The following is a 13,997-nucleotide window of genomic DNA, read 5'->3' as shown; positions in this document are numbered from 1 at the left end:
TTCAAAACCTTTAAAAGTAGAGGGGAGAACTTTTATTATTTCAAATGAAAAAAATATTAATAATTAAATGATGAAATCAACATATGAGATAACAACAAATAACTAATTACAAAAAAATTATATATTGTTAAACATTTTTTCTAAATGAAACAAAAGAAATGTTTTCGATATATGCGCATACATACATGCATACATACATACATACATACATACATACATACGTTTTAAAAATTTTTAATTTAAAAAAAAAGTTTATTTTATTTTGTGTTTATTATTATCTCAAGATAATCCTTGCTCAAACATTTTAAAACTGTTTCTATTCTTAAAGAACTTTTTTTATTTGATATTTAAATTTAGGCATAATTACGAGTCTTAAACTCTCCGGCATAAGCGCACGTGCTCTGGGTGTGCGTTTTCTTCATTTTTGCACTTTTAGCATTGAGGTTTTACACGATAACATTATAGTTTTTTTTTCTTATTTATCAATTAAAATTTTCTTGGTTCACCTGCCTACAAATAATTTTTCATTTTGTTTCAATGAATAGTTATTTTTTATTTTTGCATTCGGTACGCGTTTTGCTGTGAAATTTCCGGATTTTTTTGTTACGAAAATTTCAACAAGAAGTAAAAGAGGTAATAATCATTCGTAATTTAAAAAGTATATTTTTATATCAGATAAAAGTTGAATTCAAAAAAATGTTCGCTTGGAATTTTTTTTTTTGATTGTGAAAAATAATTATAAAAGTTGTTTGATAATAAGCGTTTCTAAAAGTGTTCAAGTAATAACACTTTTCCCCTTAATTTTAACTGTTTTTCAACCTGAAATCTTTTGCACCTGCAAAATATGCTTTGTTTGTTGTCGTTCTTATAAAATGCGGTGTTGTTTTTACAAAATGCGGGCTCATTTAATACAACTTTAATGAAGCGTTTTTTTTTGATTGTTTTTTTTTGAACATTAAGGAAACTAGAATGTGTTTTTATTTCCTGTTGAGGTTAAAAAGACTTTATTTGGGCAAAAGTCATTGGATCCTAAATATTGCTTTTAGAAACAAATTTTATCAAATTACAAAATAAAATTGCTACTTTTGTTATTAGAAATAGATTGTAAAAAAAAAGAATTTAAAATAAAAAGACAGCAGTTTTGAAGTTTTCATAGAGCGTATACAAAGTAATGCTGTTGTCATTTAGCTAATGGGCGGTGAGCCGATGGGTGGTGGAAGGTCAGTTATTTCTCCTCATCCGCAACACAAACCGCAAGAAAAATTGCCGAAGACCTCTTACTTTTGCTGCAACAGGTAAGGTTTTGTTAACATATGATTTAATCGACAAGTTTTTAAGCTATAAGATTTTTCATGTGAAGTTCTTAAATGTTTCGTAGGACGCAGTATGTACCTGATGAAGTTGATAGGTAGTATGTTTCTTTTTTTCATTTTCAAATCGCTTTTTAAGTTTTAAGTTTTATAAGTTCATTTAAATTTTTTTAAGCGATAATTTGTTGTAAAAAACATATAGCGGAATTCCTTAATTAATTATTTATTAAAAATACAATTATTATATACGAAAAATAAAGATATATGTATAGTATAACTTTTTTTATTTTTTTTATTTTTGTTCTTTAATCATTATAAATTTTTGACATATATAGATATCTTTTACAAAGTATTGAATTCATTTATAATTTAGCATTAATTTTGAATAACATCGTTATTCAAAATTTATGTTAAATTTATATAAAAAAAATAAATCAATTATTTCAAAAATAGTGCTCGTAATACTGCAATTAGTAGTAATAGAGTGGCAACACACAAACTTCACCACTTATCTTTTATCCTCTCACTCTCTCATCGCCTTATTACTCAATAACTTCAGAAATAACCAAGCTAATATTCTATGTTGCACCAACGTCAAAACATCAGAAGTATTGTTTTGACGTTGACGTTTTATTTTTGCAATAAAAAAACACTTCCGTTTTATTTCAAGAATAATTGCATTTACTTAAAGCAAGGGAACATCAAAATACCTTGACAGGCTTATATTTTAATGTGTTATTTTTTTTAACAATCGTGTTCTTTAGTGTAGCATCCATTTTTGCAAAGAGCGAATAGATAAAAAAAATAACTAAACATTTACTTTTTTAACATCTTGCTGAGGACAATTTATCCTAAGTTAAGAAAAAAAAAAATTAAAATCGAATAATTTATAAAAAAAATTTATTTCAAATAGTTGGTTTTTAATTATTTGTTAAAATATTTACTAGGATAGGTTAAGCGTCACTAGTATTGTTACAGACTTATAAAGCGACACCTAAAAACTTCAACACAAACAAAAACAAAGAATGTAAATTTGGTAAATCCTCAAAATTTTAAAATTTATCAAATAATTTTTCTTTAGAGGTAATAATCTAACTTACTTAATTTAACTTAGCAGCCGTAGCGCCAAGATAACTTTTGAACCCAACCATGCGTTTTTTAAGCGAACAAACATTTGTAGCAAAGTAGCATACGATGGTAAAGCAACGAACTATGTTTGGAGAAGAAAAATATAACGTTTTCTTATTTAAAAAATTGCAAACATTTCTTTAAATTATTTATTTCATATTTTGCTGTTAGTTTTCTTGAAACAGTACCATAAACTCTAAATTAAAAAATGAATACAATGGCTAAGAATGGTGACAACAATGGTCACGAAATTTAATGAAACTGCAATACTTTATATGCGCTAAACTGAAATTTTAAACTAAATATTACCTCTTAGTTAGCATACTAAAATATTTGTTTTAGTATGCCATATAACATGTGTATTGTGTATGTGTGTATTTAATGTAATCTATTAGATTGACTAAAAGTGAATGAGCAATTTTTTTAAAAGTTCTAAAAAGGTTTTTGAAGTTTTCATGATTTGAATATACGTATGTATTGAAGTCGCCTATCAGGTAAATTAAAATTCCGCGTTGCAATTTTTATATTATGCGTAAAAAGGAGAATTTTTAGGACCATGAACAGCACTGCCTACCTTATTAGTATCAGTCGGGTTACAGAACAGACGAAGTTACCAGAAATAATTGCAATCATATTGAAAATCCGAAACTAATTAAGCGCTGCTTAGCAAACAAACTTAAATGCATTTAAGGTATTATAAAACACAATTTTCACGTGTTTTGAATAGAATTGCTTGTTGACTAAGTTAGCAAGCAGACACCTGGATGAATCGCTTATCTTTGCATCACACGTTTAACTTGACCATGTCATTACCGGAGATAAAAAATAATTACTCTACATAAACCACACCAGAAAAAGAGGTCATAGAAAATAATGGTTCATATACTATCAAAAATTAGTAATGGAATTAAAAATTAATAATAGAGGAAATGGGGCGCATTGATCGCCATAGCAGTACTTTGTATACTGCCAACTACCCAATAAAGATATAAATACTTATTAATTACAAAACTAAACTAGAACAATCTGTCTTCGAGTATAAATAAGTATTTTAATAAAAAAAAATCGATAAACATAATACATTTTAACTTTAAAACAACCCTTACAAAAGATCAATGTACCCTATGCAATGGGGTACTATGATCTCCGATATGGGGCTCTTTAATCTGATATGGGTAACATTATTTATACTAATAATATTGCTATACCTAAGGGCTTTAAATGCTTTAGTTGAAGGGTATTAGTTTATATTATAACATACATCTAAAAAAAAAAAAGTAAAATTATTATAAAATATACCATAGCAACACCTTATACGCACCAGTGTACAAAGTTTTTTCATTAAAAAATGAAATTGTATATATGAAAATATGCCCGTTATATACTACTAACATATATATGTATAAAGTTTTACAAAACCTGAAGTTTGTTAAGTCTATATGAACACACAATTTTAAGTTTACAAAGACTACATAAAGTACATACAAGACTAAAGTTTACAAGATTTTTTTTGTATATATATTATCATCATTTGTCAAAGTCAAGTCGTGAAGCTGCTTTTGATTTACATCATTTTTTAATTCAAAGCAAGCAGTTTTTAACTTCTCCCTTTTTTATCTTTTGTGATGAGTTTCTTATGTTAGTTTGGTTTAGTGTTTTCTTTTCTTCTGACGAACGAACTTCATTTTTTATAGGAGTATCAGTCAATATCCTTGTTTTTAGTTGCCTACTCTTAACTTTTTTTTTCTAGCAGATTCTTAGTCTAGAGTTTTGAAACTTTCAGATCTCATTATTTTTTACAGCAAACTCATTTGCCAATAATCGTGTTGACTTAGTTGATCCTCGTTCGGCTGATGTGGTTCTTCCAACTTGTTTACTTCCTTCACCTGCTAACACTTTAACTGATTTTTGTAGAGTTGTTAAACCAGTTTTATCAATATTATATATACAGTAAGGATCAAATTTATATTGGTTACTTACTGTTTTGTCCATAGTTCATTTTTGACGCATATAGTAATCTAATTTTTTTGATAATCTTTTTTCATCTTCTGCAGTAAAAACTTGTTTATTGTTGTAATAAGGCTTAAAAGATTCATTTGGGTTGAGCTTCTTTTAATGAAAATATCATTTTAAAGTCATTCGATTTATGCTTAACTTGTGAGCTAAACATTCATTGGTCTTCCCTCTAAAACCTCATCAACAGCTCTTTAATTGTAACACGGGGTATAGCAACTCTATCTGTTTTTTGTTTTTTTCTATAGCTAACCATGTAAAGATCTGAAATTAAAAATATTTTAAAAATAAAATATTTGTTTAAAAAAAAAATAATTTACATAATAAAATTATGTAAACTAATTGTAAAACTTCTATAAAACTAAAAATTAATATTGTTAAAACAATCAATATAGGTCAACAATCAATGTGCCCAAATAGGTACAGTTGACATATTGATGCCAATAACTTCTCTAAATATTGTAACCAACTCAAAAAACAAATTTATTTTACACTTAACACATATAAGTTCACAATAAAATGGTTGAAAATTCATACGGAAATCTAATTAAAGTTTATTTTTAAAAACTATTTTTAAAAATCACTTTCCATGATGAAAAACTGTATCTTTTTTTTCTTCTTAACGCAGAAGTTAATCTTATAAAAAAAATTAGAATAAACAATAAAGGATAGTATAATTATGGTTAATTAAATTGCAACTCCTGTCAAAAAAAGGCAAAAATAAACGAATAAAAGTTAAAAAACCATACTGCCCCGGCGATCAATGCAGCCCTATCTCCCCTAAATACATTTCTAGAATAAAAAATGCACATTACTTTTAGCCAATTCAACATATTACGCGCTTCAGTTACAGAATTTAGTTTCACTGTAATGTTCGAATCATTGGAATATCACTAAATTTATTATTATTATTTAACAGGTACGTAAGTAAAAATTTCAAATTTCTTAAATATTATACTGTTATATATCATTAGGAAGAGTATCAGCACAGTATTTTAAAAGCTTTTTAAAGTTCCTTCAAAAGTTATTACGGTTTAAGTACCAATTTTTCGATATATGGATTTGTTGAAGAAACTGTGGTCACAAACAAATTTTTTTTTTACTTAAATAGTCATAACTTTGTCAATTCTTATCAAAATACAAACATTTTGATGCCAGATGATAGGTGCAAGAGTGGGCCACAAAAATATATTGACCACTAAACACCGGGCGTATCCAGGGGATAGAGGCGGTAACAAACCACCACCTTTACCATAAGAAATTGAAAATTTTTTTTAGAAAAAAGCCTTTTTTTAAGACATAAATAGTTCAAATATACAAAAACGTTGCTATAAATTTATATACCAAAGTATATGAGAGGCGTATGTTAACGATGAAGGTGGGTGTAGTGGTGATGGTTTGATACATCATAGTATCGAAAATGACTTGCTTTTGTAACTACTTTCATCTTTACTAAAATGAATTCCTTTAGTATACAATATAAAATTATGCTATACAAGAATTTACGTGTACAAGTGGTGTTTTCATTGATTTATTGGAGGAACGTATTCCCCCTCCCCCCAATCTTAAAAAAAAAAAAAGATAAAATAATACAGCTACTGTTTCCCTAAAGACCCAAAATAAAGTTTTTTCTGTATAAAAAAGGTTCTATAAATTAATACCGGACAACTACTAACTATGGAAGGTGAATATAAAACTCATGGTAAATGTGTTGATGATGTTTTAACACACCCTCATATTTAAAAATTTTTTCAATTATGAAATATCTAATTGGTTATTTGAAGTACAACAACAAAAAAGCAAAAAACATTTTACTATCTAATAATTTCATTTCAAAATTTTAATAAATTGGAAACATTATTGAAAACCTTTACCTCATTTAAATTAATAATTTGTCCTTATTTTCCATTTTTTAATGAAAATTTTATTTAATCTAAATCAAATATAAAAAATGTTTAATTAACCCCTATGTTTCCCCCGATCATTTCGGCCGAATGAAAATTAGGTACCAAAAGTGCGACAAAAAATCTATAAATCTAAATCTAACAGTAATAAAGTTTAAGTATTCTAGTTTCTAAAAATAATCTATGTTGATATCAAATTCTAAAAGGTTTTCCAACAAAGCACGTCTTCACTATGCTAACTAAAAAAAAATCTAAAAAACGTGACAGTTTTTTAGCACAGAAGTCGGTTCCAGTTTGCGTCAACTTATGTGTTTAGCCAAATTTGAAAGCGAAGAATTATTTACAATAAGCGTTCATAACTGAATTGCCGTGTGAAATTTCAAAGCACAAGTAAAAATATTTGGGATCATTTTACAGGATGCATTAAAACACGCAAGAGTACTCATGTCGGAAACAATAAAAGAAGAATATGTTTCAACAACAATCTCTGGATTCTATAAACGTTAAGAAATCATCCGCTTCTGATTTTAACTGCTACAATTGAGGCAAGCCTAAACGTGTTTCTCGAACATGTTTTTTAAAGAACTAAATTGTTAACGATGAAATAAAATGTTTCAGATGTGGAAAAACCGGACACATTTGAGTTTTCCTGATGCAACGACCAAATTCTCGAAACGTGTTGCGAGAATTTGGTCGTTGCATCAGGAAAACTCAAATGGGGAATCGCCAGCACCAGCTGTTTCCCTAAACAACTAACAGCGTTTCCAACATGTGCTGTGCAGGTGAACACCTTTTCAGGAAAAGCACTGGTTGACAGCGGATATACTCGAACTATTATTTCAAACAACATGGTTCAGAGAGCCGGTTTTCATATCCAAAGTTAAATTTGGTTTTATTTTAATTTATATAGAGAAGCAAGCTGTCGGTATTAAGGACAAGGACTTTGATTCAAACTTTGATGGTAGAAAGTGGACTGCTAAATATAAATGGAAACAAGGTGAACCACAACTAAGGAATTCTGTCGCGCAGCACTAGTAAAATCCCAGTTAGGTCATCAATTTAATGAAGAGACGGACTCATGGGTAAAAAAATGGTGGGTTGAAACCATGCAACATAGATGAACAAATACAGAAAGGATTGTCCCGTTAAAAACAATTGAATCAAAAATAAAAGGAAGATACAACCTTTTTTGGACTTTGGCGAGTTGAATCAGTATTTTAATTCACATAATGCCTCAATTGACGCATGTGATGAAACAGTGAGATGATGGAGAACTGTTGGAGACAAATTTGCAACGCTTCTTAGATGCACATATATGCAAATACACGTTGATCTTATAAGTTTTGGTTTTGGGTTAAATTCTGTCCTTAAAACTTCAATCTTTGGCAGAGTATTGAATCTCGATGCAGGCATAAGTAAAGCAACTGACCACTACATTGACAACAAAATCGTTAATTTGAATAAGACATTTTTTTTTTAAACATCTTTGCTTCCAACAAGACTGCAAGCAACCACTAATTAGAGTTGGAAGTTACTGGAAGTGAAAAGATGAAGATTGTAGAGCAAGATAACGATTGACAGACAACTTAAAGGATCGCAAATTATATGAATCAGGAAAACAAGATGAAGGAAGCAAAGTCCGAAGAACTGATGTCCGAGCAAAAAAACTAGACAAATAAGAGTTTTTGGAGCACTTAGGAACAGTCACAGAAAAAGGATGACACTTAATTGAATGACAAGTAACACGAGAATGAATTTTAGTTGATGGCACAAAAGGCGCTAGCTCTTTAGAGCAGTGCCCATTATAGCATTTGTAGAAAAGAGAAAGAGAAGCGACATTATGACAATGTGATAATCGTTGGCGGTAGGCTGCAAAAGCAGGTCCAACTATGTTTACAATGCGTTTTTGCACCTTGTCTAAAAGAGAAAGGGCATTATTAAAAGATCCACCCCAGATATGGAAACAGTATTCCATACAAGGCCGGATTTGAGATTTATAGAGATAGAGAATAGAATCCGAAGTAAGAAAGTGTCAAGCTCGATAAAGAGATGCAACCTTAGCAGATACTAATTTTGCAACAGATTTGATATATGATTTACAAGGAAGATCGGAAGTAAGAGTTAATCCTAGAAGATGAAGGGTAGATGACTCATCGAGTGCATTACCGTTCATAAATATAGGAAGATCTAAATTATTGCGATAACAATTGGCTGAAAAAAATTGAGTTTTATCTGAATTAAAGTTCACCAGCCACTGTGAGCCCCATGCTGTAACAGAAGTGAGATCCTTTTCAAGCTCAAATGTCCCCTCCAAGCAATCAGAAGGTGTTGGCTTCTTATCATGACAAGAATAAATGGTAGTATCATTTATATGTAAGAATATCTGGAAGATCATTAATGTAAATTAAAAAGAGTATAGGGCCAGAAAGATAGAACTTTGAGGAAGTTACAGAATAAGTAGAAGAGTGCTGTCTTGTTCTGCAGCTGATTTGCTAACAATAAAACCGGTTATTATTGTTAGCAAATCAGCTGCAGAACAAGAAGATCGAAATCCATATTGATGATCAGAAAGTAAGTTATTAGATTCAAGGTGAGAGATTTTTTTGATTAAAGATTCAAAAACCTTGCTTATGATAGGAAAAAGACTAATAGGATGGTAGTTAGACAAATCAGATCGCTCTCCAGAATATTTGAAAATAGGGATAACAGATGCCGCTTTTCAGCAGGCTGAAAAACAAGACTCTAATAAGCACTTGTTGAATAGTTTTGAAAGTATAGACGACAGTTCCGGAGAACACTTCTCAAGACTATTACAGGTATGTTGTCTAGGTCACAAGTTGTAGAAGAGTCTAAGCAAGAAATCACTTTAGATACAGAAGCTGGAGTAATACGAATGTCAAGCAATGGATCAGCTTGTTTGACGGCTATATCAGGTAGAACGCATCTAATGGAATCAAGAGATGATATTGATGAAAAGTTCTTAGCAAACAATTCAGCTTTGTCTTTAGGTGAGGTGACAAAGTCTGAACCATACAGGAGTGGTGGAATAACAGATTTGCCCTTATTATTGATACTATTAAAGATTCTTTAGAAGTCACTAGAGCCTTATTTTTGTGATGAAACACAAGATTTCATGACCTGAGAATAGCGGGCTTTAGCATTAGACGAAACCTTTTTACAGTGGTTTCTGGCAGTAACAAACAGACAACTGTTTTCTAAAGAATTGTTTTGCTGATAGATATGGAAGTAATGGTTTCAATTGGCAATTGCAGCAGCACAATGTGAAGAAAACCATATAGAAGAGTAAGGCTTGACCTGGAATCGTCGAGAGGGAATAAAAGATTCCATGCCAGCCTGAATCCACAAAGTTATGTAAGAAGCACATTTATCAGCAGGAAGATGAAAGATTTCTACCCAAGGGCCATCTTGAAGAAAATCACAAAAGCATCCCAGTCAGCTTTAAGGTTGTTGTAAGAGGAAAGATGATAGGGGGATTCAGGTGGTGAAGAAGAATGAGATAATAGTTTTAGAGAGATCAAACTGTGATCGGAAGCACCTAAGGGTGAATGTGGAGACACTGAGCATTGACTAGGATCAGAAACAAGATATAAGTCAAGTAGAGAAGGTAAATGATTCGGGTTGTCAGGAAAGCGAGTTGGAAAGTTGACTGTTTGAGTTAGAGATTGAGAGGCTTTAATGCCTGCAGAGTCACTGACACTAGAGCCAAGCCATGCAGGGTGATGAGTATTAAAGTCACCGACAACAACAATACTAGCTGATGGATGAAGAAAGAGGGCTTGGTCAATGTGATCAGAAATAACATCAAAAAGAGTCTTAAGATAAAGGAGAGCAATATAGAACAAATAGAAAGGTGATAGAGTGAAGTGGTGCTAAACGAAAGCAAATAAAAAAATAGTGTGTGGATTCAAACCTAGTTTCCCGACAAATAGGTGAATTCGTACAAATATAAATGCCCAGACCAAGTATGTGACTATTGGAGTCTTTACGAATTAAAGGAAGATTACCATCAACACTAAGATCACAAGATAAGTAAGCTGAACTAAAATTAGTCTCACAAAGAGCAAGTAGGTCTGGTGAACTTTGTAAGAGATAAGACTCAACAGAAGAAAAGTTACTTCGAAGACCAAGAATGTTAGTGAATGATAGGTTTAGAGAACTTGTTGATGATGATGGTTTTTTGTGTTTAATAGTTTTTGGTACTTTATTCATTGTTAAATTTGTAATTTAATAGCCCAAGCAATTGCCTTATTACTACTAATAAACATAAGCCGTAACAAAGGGCTCCAAATGTGGCCTTGGCAATGCACTCCAAAAGTACAAACAGGGACACTATCCATGCGCAAAATTGCACTCTTAATACTTTGATATTTTTCAGCTGTTGATGGAATCAGCCTCTCTGAGAGCTACTACAGAGTTCCGGAACTCTGACTACCAGCCGGCCTCAGAACCATAAAAGTGAGTTTTAGAGCTGTACCCTCATTAGGAGATAATAGAATGAGTTGTCAAGTCAAAAAAACAGAGACACAAGCAAAAGTGATGCATTGAGTCAAGAAGATCCAGGATTCAACATCCTTAACTGGAAACAATGTATTAAAAATACATCTGCGCCAGCCTAATAGATAAAGAATGGGTGCGAGGCTGGTCAACAGATAGGATCTGTTTACTCCTTAAGTCTTTGCCTAGGAGACCTTCAAAAAGACATTAGCTTGATGCATTTAACATCTACCCAAGATGAATCAAAACATCAGTTGAAAATGTCGTGAACCAATTGGCGCTTTATGAATCGGCAGCCGAAGATCAAGAGCAATGTGATGCTGCACAAGTGTTAGGGCTTGCAACTATTTAGAAAAAAAAAAGAGGTTTATTGGAAACATGAAAACATCATTCCCAAAGTCGCAAAGTATTAAAAATTAAAAAGTAACATGACGGAGACATTTTCAATATGTGGACACTTATTAGGTCACTATCCTGGTGGATGTTGGTTCAGAATTGCATACAGTTTTATAAAACGTCATACCCAAGGAGATGCTTGAGATGTTCTTATCGGAGATTAAGCTCAGTCATGGTTGATAAAAGTATTGCGCCAATTGGAAGGTAATGATTCTCTAAGAGGGAAATGGGATGCTGAAGGGATTCAAAATGGAGCAACATTGCGCTGTAATACAAGCAGCATGGCAACGGGAGTTGCTATAGAATAAGATGACGTAATAATTGAGGATGCAGTCTGGCTTTGAATTATTAATGATATCATGAATGTTTATTTGCTGAATTAGATGCTGTGGTGGATAAATCTAGCCGCTTAGTGGGATATAAAGAACCTTTCAGTATTCACCAATTCAGTAACAGTTTATGGATGGTTAAAAAGTATGCTGACTGAAATTCATAGGGTTCGATCAAACGGATTATCAGAAATGCTTATTAAAAAAAGACTTTCTCTATTGCAAGATTTAATAAAAGAATATGATATGAATATAGCATTGAAATGGGAAATATTGCAACAGAAGTTCGTAATTGTCACTCAAAGCATCATTTTTTGCGTTAATCGGACAATGTTTACAGTGCAACAAAGACTTCCGCACGTATTAAGAAAAGACGTTGAAGAATGTGTGTGCAAATGTTATCAATGTAATTTAATTGATCCAGCACCAATAAAATGGGAACATGGAGTGCTAGATGTACCAGATATATGGTATCGCATTGCCTGTGATTCGCTACAAACGGTGCCCATAATTAACAATGATTTACTGTGGACCAATCCAGTTTGCATTTTGGAGAAAGTTGCCTCGCAAAGATACCAAAAGTGTGGTAAGTCAATTAGAATCTGTATTTTAGGGAGTATGGCCCACCACGAGAAATATTGATGGCTAATGGAACGGTGTTTAGATCTAGTGAATTTTCAAACATATCTGTGAAATGGTATGCAGGAAAGATGTATAGACGTGCATATAGACCATCAGGAAATGGGATTATGGAGTGTAATCACCACACAGTAAAACGAACAGCAGCGAGTGCACAAATATGTTCGTTACTAGCGGTATTTTGATAAAATGCAACACCAACGATGGAAACACAAAGGAATCTACAAGTGCTTTTCAAAAAAATAAGTACGTCTGGCGTCGAACAATTCAAGGGGAGAAAAACATTGAAACTCGGATTACAACGAGTTATGGAAACCTTTAGAATTGGAGAAAAAGTTTATGTTCGCCTTGCAGGTGCAAAGTGCACTTTAGTTTGGAAAATTGGTACTGTAACTGATATACTCACAAACAAATATTAAAACTATCGGTTTACCGAGACATGTATGAAATGTGAGAATAGTTCCTGCATCAAATTCTACAAACACTTTAAGTAAAATTATTATCAATGAAGAGGTTGACAATAATGAAAGTGAATTACAATTAGATTTGGATATTTTTCTAGCACGAGAGGAAGAAATAGTTGTTGACGCTGATGAGGAAACTGACGGCAGAGAAATCATCGATAATTTATTACCGACGATCAGACTGTCAACTAGAGGAAAAAAAAATCCGACATGTTTAAATGACTATGTTACTTAGGAACTTTAGTTCTTGGGGAGATGTGATAATGGCTGATCGTTATAAAGATTTATTATCATGCTTATGACTATTTTTGTCATAAATTTAATAATTAAATTGATGTAATTTACTACTGCATTTATGACTGGCAGTCTGCCAGTCATAAGATATTTTTGTACATAATTACGCCCTCGAGAATTTCCGTTTATATATAAAAGTTGTAAATAGAATTTAAAAAGAACAGAGTTAAAAATAAACGTACACAAAGCTATCGTATTAACGATTTCTTTAACAATTACCAATCAAACATTGCATTTTTTTTAAAAGTTGTTCGGCAAACTCCCGAGTTAGCGATACGATCAACTAAAATTTATTTACTACTCAAAAAATTAGCCATATGACCTTTTATTGAATAAAAGAGTAACTTTAGATTAGCTGACCATAATTAATTATAGTTAGTATTTTCCTATCTATATTAGATAATCAATTATTTTGTTTTAAACCGCTTTAAAAATTTTTTGCTTTAAACCACAGGTGAAAAATTATATTGCAAAAATTTTAGTTTTATTGTTACGTAAGTTTTATTGATAAAAAATCATTCTTTTTAATGCAATTGTAATCCCAATTTGCATATCAATATTTTATTTTTTTAAAATCTTTTCCGTTGCTGGAGCTTATAATTGTTTGTTTATTTTACTGTTCAGCTTTTAACGCTTAATCCAGATTTTTTTGTTTGTTTTTTTATGTTAAATGTAATGAATTTAGATCCCATGTCAAGAACTTCTTTTAAGTGGTGATTAAATTTAACAATCTCTTTCAAAATCTTTTTAATTTTTTGTATTTCTAAAAAAATAAATAATCCGCTTGCCTTCTTTATGTATGTAATGCGATTATTTAATTCTATAAAAAGAAATTCAAATTTTATAATCTTTTTCAAGTATTTCTAATTCTTATTCTACTATGACTTTTTAATACTAATTCGAATTTTTTCTTTAGTTTTTTTCTTTAATAAATAAAAAGATAATCATTTTCTTTCTTGCTTTATGTTTTTTACAACATATTTTTATATTTTAACTTTTTTCTAT

General features: G+C 31.0%; 1 protein-coding gene across 5 annotated transcripts in view; it reads left to right on the top strand.

Moving 5' to 3' along the window:
- Nucleotides 1-488: 488 nt before the first annotated feature.
- The window catches only part of LOC100207168 (regulator of G-protein signaling 19), a 21,030-nt gene continuing 7,521 nt past the window's right edge, over nt 489-13,997 (top strand). Inside the window, exons 1-3 of one of the 5 annotated variants that reach the window (XM_065814052.1) lie at nt 489-633; nt 1,189-1,295; nt 1,379-1,408. In XM_065814052.1, the coding sequence (XP_065670124.1) occupies nt 1,192-1,295; nt 1,379-1,408 (134 nt within the window). In that variant the 5' untranslated portion in view covers nt 489-633; nt 1,189-1,191. Of the gene's footprint in view, nt 634-1,084; nt 1,296-1,378; nt 1,409-10,188 lie in introns of those variants that run through there. The other 4 variants (XM_065814054.1, XM_065814053.1, XM_065814055.1 and 1 more) reach the window with 4 other exon arrangements.

Source organism: Hydra vulgaris, chromosome 12, assembly GCF_038396675.1.
Source record: "Hydra vulgaris chromosome 12, alternate assembly HydraT2T_AEP".
In the NCBI taxonomy this organism is placed as follows: Eukaryota; Metazoa; Cnidaria; class Hydrozoa; order Anthoathecata; family Hydridae; genus Hydra; species Hydra vulgaris.
The sequence above is the reverse complement of the archived record's forward strand: the minus strand, read 5'-3'. Positions and strand labels throughout refer to the sequence as shown.